Raw genomic sequence first — 8,068 nt, 5'->3', positions numbered from 1 at the left:
CTCATTAATTCTTGTGCAAAGTGTTGGCTCCTTTTGGGACGTACAAGGGCTGGTGCCAACTAGGGCTGGGTCTCCCCACATGCCATGCTGAGGTTCTGCTGCCTGGCAGGACCCTGGAGCCTTGAGCTGCTGCCACGATGCCCAGCAAGGCTCTGTGTACCCTTCGCTGCCTCAGTGTTTTCAGAGTCGCATTCCCCGTCAAGGCAGCTCAGCCCTGGGTCTGTGTTCCTGGGGTACCCAGCCCCACTGGCCTGGTTAAGGGACAAAATTCACCTCCCAGGCTCCTCCACCAGCTGCCTCACCCTGTGAGAAATAGTGTGCGGGGAGCAGCAGCGAGAAGCGGTTTCGAGAGGATTTGGTGGGGCTGCCCAACACCTCCTCTGCCACCTGCCCTGTGCCAAGGCATTCTCTTTCCCCTGAGTCTCACTTTTCCTGCTCAGCAGGAAGCCCTTATCAGCATTGATAAGTTCCAGCAGCCTCCGCAGTGTTTTTGCTCACAGGAGCTGTGGGGCCCTGAGCTGGCTGCAGGGTGGTGGCTGTACCCCGAAACAGTGAGGGGAAGGGCGGACAGGGCACCCCAGGTGGCTGGCAGCGGGCCCGGAGGCAGCCAATCCCTGTGGGGCAGCAGGGGCTGACCCATTAACTATTTCCCAAAATTGGGGCTTATTAGCCTGGGTGTAGCACCTGGCTGACAGCTTAATCATAACTGGGGGTGGGAGGCTCACAGGGCAGAGGACAGGGCCAGGAGCCTCCTTCTGGAGCTGCCTGTTTACCCCGTGAGTTGTAAGTGGGGTTACGACTTTTCCCTCCAACAGCCAGCCCACGGCTTGGCCCCATGTGACAGGTGGAGGGACGGTGACAGGGCATCTCTGGGCGCAGGAGCAATTTTGATAAATTGAATTGCCCCACAGCTGCATCTGGCATGCCAGAAAGGGAAAAAATTAGTCATGAAATGCTGCTCCACCCAGAGAGGGAGAGCTAACGGAGCACTTTAACCCTGTGGAGGGAAAGGCTGAGCCCTGGCATTGGATACTGTTGGGCAGGTGGGGTGGTGGCTGGGACCTGGCCCCTCTCTGTCCCCGTGGGCCATCCCTGCAGAGAGGTGCTGAGGGCATCCCTGCAGTGCTGGGTGAATGCACATGTTTCCAGGGGAGTGGGAACATCCTGGTGATGTGAGCTGGGCCAGGGGGTGCTTGTGGGCTGGGGTGAGCCAGCCCAGTTCTGCCCTGGCCCTTTGGCCTGGGAGATGGCCCTCGGAGGAGCAGGGAGTACTCCTGGAGGGGGTTGTCACCAGGCACTGAGGAGCAGAGCTCAGCTTCTGGCACGGCTGGGGTCAGGGCAGTGGGTCCCTTCCCTGGGTCTGGCTCAACACTACAGCCCTGGCTGCCATTGCCAGTGGTCAGAGCCAGGGCACTTGCCAGCTTCTTGTTGCTGCTGCTGTTGCTGCTGCTGCCACTGCTGCCTTCCATGGTGTGTGCTAGGGTGTGAAAGGCTTGGGCAGGACACAGAAGTGGCCCCAGCTCCTGTGTGGCTGTACCTGACGGGTCCTTTTGCTGCACCACGCTGTGCAGCCCCCATTGCCATCCCTGCCTGGGGGTCCTGGACCCTCTCCACACTGGGTACACCTGGCCATGGCACCTCTTGGGGGAGGTGGGGAGGGAATGGGGGGATGGGGGTGATGGGCAGTAGCAGGCAGCCTGTAGTGCCTGTGAGCCTGCCCGTGGGCTCTGCCATGTTTTCAGGGGTTCATCCAGATCTGGCGTGTCAAAAGAAATCAGCTCTTCATCAGGGCATGGCAGTGGGCTCTCTGAGCTGCCCCACGCTGTATCCTGCAGTGCTGGTGGGGCCTTTGGCACAGCTCGAGCTGCTGGCACAGTGTCCTGGTGTCCCCATGTCCCCTCTCTGGGGGCTGACGCCCTTGCACAGCAGTGGAAGGCGAAGGGGACCCTATGTTCTTTGGACCCACGGTGAGGAGATGTGTGACGGTCCAAGTTCAAGCTGATAGGTACGGGCCAGGAGGAGGGCAAGGAGGAGCTGTGGGGGTGGGAGAGGGTGTGCTGTGGAGGGAGGTCTGGAAGCCACTGCCTGTAAAGGCAAGGTGGGGAGGCTGGAGCTACCACAGGAGCAGGAGGAGAGCTGGTGGCAGCGCAGGTTGGGGAGCAGTGAGGGGGGTGGCCACAGGCTCCAGGTATGGGTGGACCCACCTCACCTTCCCACAAGGCAAGGGTCTTGGCGGGGGTCAGGACAGGGCAGGGGCAGAGGAGACAGGACAGATCCAGCTGGGGAGCACCACCTGCTCCTCCACCCCCTCCTGCCCTGCCTGAGGGTGCCCCCATTTGCAGGCTCTGCAACCCAGGACCCACTGGAGCTCAGGGGACACGGAGGGGCCATGGGCGCTGTTGGTGTCCTGGGCTGGCTGCTGCCACTGCTGCTGCAGGCAGTGCCCTGGGCTACAGGTGAGTGTGGGGACATGGTGGGGGTGGCAATAGGACAGTGTGGCTTGGGCACTGGGGTGCTGAGACAGGGTCATGATCCCGGGGGCAGCACCAGAGCTGCAGTGCTCCAGGAGGGGACAGGATGCAGAGCGGGCGGGCGGGGGCAGCACCCAGCGCAGGCAGGGACGTGTCCCCAAACTGGCAGTTTCCTCCCCCTGCTGCCAATACCCCCCAGGTGCCCGGCCCTGCAGCCCCAAGTACTTCGGCCGCGATGCCATGGTGTGTGTCTGCAACGCCACGTACTGCGACACGCTGGACCCCGTCGTCCTGCCGGCCCCGGGCACCTACGTCAAGTACGAGAGCAGCAAGGCCGGGAAGCGGCTGGAGCGCAGCCAGGGCAGCTTCCAGCACAGCCTGCACGCCCCAGGTACCTGCTGTGAGGGGCGGTGGGTGCCACCACAAGACGCCCAGCACTGCAAGCTGAGCTGGGGTCTCCCTTGCAGGGCTCTTGCTGACGATCGACGTTTCGGTGCTGCACCAACACGTGAAGGGCTTTGGTGGGTCCCTCTCTGATGCTGCTGCCATGAACATCCTGGAGCTGTCGCGGCCAGCCCAGGACAACCTGCTGCGCTCCTACTTCTCTGAGAGCGGTGAGCAAGGAGGGCACGGGCAGCAGGGGCTGCTCCTGGGGTCCCGGGATGTGGCAGCACCCATCCCACTGCAGGGACACCCATCCCCTGGGTGCCTGCTCTGGTGCTGCCTGCCTGATGCTTTTCCTGCTCCATAGGGATTGAGTACAACCTCATCCGGCTCCCCATGGCTTGCAGTGACTTCTCCATGCATCCCTACAGCTACGATGATGTCCCTGGTGACTATGAGCTGAAGCACTTCAAGCTGGCAGAGGAGGATGTGAAGATGAAGGTGGGAGGCAGAGGGCATTGGTGCCTGTCCCTTCTCCTGTGTGTGCTGGGACCCTTGTGTGCAGACACTGCCAAGCCCTGAGCAGGGTGTGCAGGGACAGCTCCTGTGAGCTGGCACGTCCTCCAGGGCATGTTCTGGTGCATCCTGGCTGGCAGAGTACAGGGCTAGGATGTCATGCCATGGGGTGGTGCTCACAGGCTGCCATTCCTCACAAAGGTCCCTTGAGTGCTGCCTTTCCTCTCTCCTGGGGCCTCCTGGTTTTGGGGGGCTGTAGCAGAGCTGAGCCAGACCCTCTGCCCCTTCCCACAGATCCCCATCCTGCATCGAGCCTCAGCCATGACGAAGTGGCCGCTGTCACTGTATGCAAGCCCCTGGACCTCCCCAGGCTGGATGAAGAGCAATGGGGATGTCCGTGGGAAGGGGACACTGAAGGGGCAGGCGGGGGACAAATACCACAAGACCTGGGCCAATTACTTCATCAAGTACTGTCCCCCAGGGCCAGGATGCTCAAGGACCACAGGGGGGTGGGGGTGGGCAGAGGGGAGGACAGGCACGGCTGACGCAGCCTCCCCCCTTCCCTGCTCCAGGTTTCTGGATGAATATGCCAAACACAATGTGACCTTCTGGGCAGTGACGGCACAGAACGAGCCCCTCGCTGCGCTCCTCACACCCCCCCAGTTCCCCACCATTGCCTTCACTGCCGCACACCAGCGGGACTTCATCATCCGGGACCTGGGCCCCGCACTGGCCCGCAGCCCCCATCGCACCCGCCTCATCATCCTGGACGACCAGCGCATCCACCTCCCGCACTGGGCCAAAGTGGTGAAGAGCAAAGTGCCCCCCACCCTGCCTGGCCTCCCCCTCTCCCTCTGCTCCATGTCCCACCCCAGGATTTAGCTGGAAATTCTCCTGCAGTCACTCCCAGCCCTAGAGAGCAGGAGCGAAACTGGATCTGCCGGAGCAGGAGCCGGAGCCGGCTGATTCAGTAGCAACCGCCTCCGCGTGTGCCTGGCTTGGAGCAGGGACAGAAGGTGGCATCCATGTCCTGGATTCCCTAGAGCAGCACGTGGAGGTGCTGCCAGCACATTTTCCAGGAAGAGTTTTGGCTGATTCAGCTTTCCCCTCATAACGTTACAGAGCTGTTTGTGGGAATTACCCAAAATGACAAGGAGAGAAAATTCAATGTGCTCCTGCCTCAAGCGAGGATGGAGCTGCAGGGGAGGGTGCAGCACATCCCTCCCTTCCCTCAAACCGGTGGCGCTGGGGACCAGGCCATGGCCCAGAAGGGCTGTGGAGTGAGGACCAGGCAGCAGATGGAGCTGTGGGGGGCTCGGGGCCCACGGAGGGGCACCTCTTCCTCCACACACGCATCGCTCTGTGCCCAGCGGGGTGCTGGAGCCATGGTGGGGTGCTGCCCATGGCATGCTGCTTGGGGGGCAGGCGTGGGAGCCCACGGTGCCCAAAAGAGAGCACAAGAGGGGAGGCAGGTAGCCCTAGGGAACCCCGCTGCCACGTGGGGTCAGTATGTCCATCCCCATTGGGCTCACGGTGCTGGTGGCCCTAGCGTAAGGCATCCCCTCTGTTCCCCCCCAGGTCCTGGGCAATGCCACCGCTGCCCACTATGTGGCCGGCGTGGGGGTTCACTGGTACCTGGATGCCATCGTCCCCCCCCAGGTGCAGCCTGGAGGCCACCCACAAGCTCTTCCCCGACCATTTTCTGCTCTACACTGAGGCTTGCAGTGGCTTCCTCACCCTGCGGTTCTCTGTGACCCTGGGCTGCTGGGAGCGAGGGGAGAGCTACAGCCACAGCATCCTGACGGTATGGCCCCCCTGGCACTGCCCACAGGGCTGGGGGTCCAGCTCAGCCCCACTCAGCCCCTTCCCCACTTGCCCAGGTCCTGAACAACTTTGTGTCTGGGTGGACTGACTGGAATCTGGCCTTGGACATGAAGGGGGGCCCCAACTGGGTCAAGAACTACGTGGACAGCCCCATCATTGTGGACAGCAGCAAGGACATCTTCTACAAGCAGCCCATGTTCTACCACATGGGGCACTTCAGGTGGGTCAGGGCCACGGGGGTGCTCAGGCACTGCCACTAGCCCGAGACTGGGGGCACAATCCCCATCTTTCTCCTCTCCACATAGCAAGTTCATCCCCGAGGGCTCCCAGCGCATGGGGTTGCAGAGCAGCCACCGGTGCCTCTCCTGCCGGCTTGAGCATGTGGCCATGCTGCGCCCCGATGGAGCCCTCGTCCTGGTGGTCCTCAACAGGTCAGCAGGACAGCCAGGACAGGGGAGCAAGGGGGGACATTTGGACTCAGCTATGCCAACCTGCTCAGTCCCTCTTGCCCCCCAGGTTTGGCTCAGATGTGCAGTTTGGGATCTGGGACCCTGCCATTGGTTTCATCAAGACGGTGGCTCCAGCCCGCTCCATCCAGACCTATCTGTGGCGCAGGCAGTGATGGCCCGGGCAGGGCTGGGGACAGCACCACATGGCTGGGGGTCTCTGGCAGTCAGTTCATCCCACACCCTTTCCAGCATCCTGCAATGTTGGAAGAAGGCAGTAACCCACCAGTGGGGGTGTGGGAGAGATCAGGGGTTCTGCCCCCATGTGAGGGGCTGCACGTCCTCCTGTCACTGAGGTTCTATCAGGGCAGCTGCTGCTGGCGTGTCCTGGCCTCCCCCTTCCCTTCTGGCATCCCCAGCCCCCTGAAAGCTCCTGCTGCGCTGTCTCCTGGACCAGGCTTCCACACGTGGCTCCCTTGAAGCCTTCATGTGTGTCTCAGGCGCCAAGTAAAGCCGTGACGTGCTCCCTGCGGAATGTGCCGTCCCCGTCAGTGTTTCCTCTGCGCTCTCGGAAATTGCTCGTTCTCCTCAGCGAGGCGGTGAAGGGCGAGGGCTGCCCCGGAGGGCTCCGGCCCTGTGGTCCACCCGTGGCTGCCTTGTTTATCACTGCAGCTGGAGCCTCAGCCTCTTGCCAGCTCTTGATTCATTTCATATGTGGTTTTCCCCAGCCTACTTTTATATTTTTGTTTCTTAAATCAGAACGTCCTGTTGCACCAGGGTGGACGCAGTAGAAAAGGCTGAGTAAATTGGATCAGTGTCCCCATTCACCAAACCTCACAGACAAAGGAGGTTGATGCCACCTCCTCCAGAGCTCACACCATGGGCTGCTTCCAGCCACCCTCCAGACAGACTCCCCTCTATTCTGGCTGTGGCCACCATCGAGCTGGCAGCCCATAATTACCTGGCCATCCTGTTTGCTTTCTGTAAATACCAGTTACAGTATTTGCTTGCTCCAGCCTTTGGGAACATTACCAGCATCTTTGAAGTCCCGGAATGAGAAAGCCAGAGTGCTCTTTGGCAAAATCCCCTTCTGTGTGAGCAGTGGAGTTGCTGATGTTGGGGAAAAAAAAAAGAAAAAAAAGAAAAAAAAAAAAAGAGGTTTAGCAGCTGTTTTCTGGAGTACAGCAGGATGGCTGCACCGGGCTCCATCTCAGGCCTGTTCCCAGAGCATGCCTGTCTGTCCTGTGCTTGGATCCATGTTCCTGGCTCGCTCTGGCCCAAAGGGCAGCTGGGCTTCCCACACCCGCTGGGGAACAGGGGACAGCCGTGCAGGGAAAGGCCCCTCTGGTGGGCTCCCTGTTCCCTGACCATCTGGAAATGTCTGCCACAGGGCTCCTGCCTTCCCCTGAGGCAGAGCCCTGAGCAAATCACCCCCATCAACCCTGTCAGTCACAGCCTGTGCTGGGGGGGCCTTGCTCCTGCTGCAGCAGGAGAAGCAGTCCCCGGGGGAGGGGCTGGGGTCCTGGAGAGAGGGGCTGGGATCCCAGGGTGAGGGACTGGAGTCCCTGGACAAGGGGCTGAAGTCTAGAGGAGAGGGGCTGGGGTCCTCAGGAGAGGGGCTGGGGTCCTGGGCAAGGGGCTGGGGTCCCTGAGAGAGGAGCTGATGTCCACGGGTGAGGGGCTGAAGTCCACAGGAGAGAGGCTGGGGTCCTCAGAAGAGGGGCTGGGGTCCTGGGTAAGTGGCTGCATAAGCAGCTTCAGAGGAACTCAGGGGCCTCTCCAGTGGCTCCGTCCCCTCCTGTTTGTTCTGCTGGGCAGGTGCCTGCCCTGAGGCAGGACCCCAAATTAGCAGGTGTGGAACCTGGGCTGATTGTGCAGGTGATAACCTGTTGCTGCCTGCTCTGCCCTGCCCTGCTGTCAGCAGGGGGCTGGGCTGTGGGGCAGGGGGTGCCAGGACTGCAGCCCCCTGTGCCTATCATCCATCTGCTGGGTGGTGAGGAGCAGGGGGCAGAGGTTCCCACCATGGCACCTCTGCCCACACCAGGAAACTCACTGGTGTGGCCAAGGCAGGGCACGGGGTGCAGGTGGCTCTTGCCATGCCAAATCAGCATTGCTGGGAGGCCACAGGACCCCAGCAGGGACACTTGGGTGGGCATGGCCAGCCCTGCCCCTGCATGAGGGTGTCCTGGGGGACAAGGTTGCTTTCGGGGTGCTCTGTGGGTGGGGAGCCTGGGGCTGGGGGAGGTCAGTGCCGGGGGGTCTTGCTGGAGGTGATGGAGGCACCTGGGGGGCTGGTGGGCATCCTGCCCCCCAGCCCCCCCCCCCAAACACTGGTATGGGTTTCAGGTGAACTTTGCAAATGCTATGGTGGGTGTTGAAAGTTCTCATTGAAATGAGATTGCATAATCATCCCCGGGCTCCTCTGCA

The 8,068-nt window shown here is 61.6% G+C and overlaps 1 protein-coding gene across 1 annotated transcript; it reads left to right on the top strand.

Moving 5' to 3' along the window:
• Window positions 1-2,670: 2,670 nt before the first annotated feature.
• LOC127394977 (lysosomal acid glucosylceramidase-like) lies at window positions 2,671-5,817 on the top strand. The gene is given in 9 exon segments (XM_051641336.1): window positions 2,671-2,862; window positions 3,223-3,356; window positions 3,666-3,838; window positions 3,944-4,178; window positions 4,950-5,018; window positions 5,020-5,175; window positions 5,252-5,415; window positions 5,501-5,626; window positions 5,712-5,817. Coding segments are annotated over 9 exon segments (1,314 nt in total). The 5' UTR covers window positions 2,671-2,711.
• The last annotated feature ends 2,251 nt before the right edge of the window (window positions 5,818-8,068 follow it).

Source organism: Apus apus, chromosome 27 (assembly GCF_020740795.1).
Source record: "Apus apus isolate bApuApu2 chromosome 27, bApuApu2.pri.cur, whole genome shotgun sequence".
Classification (NCBI taxonomy): domain Eukaryota; kingdom Metazoa; phylum Chordata; class Aves; order Apodiformes; family Apodidae; genus Apus; species Apus apus.
This window is presented reverse-complemented; position numbering and strand designations above follow the sequence as displayed.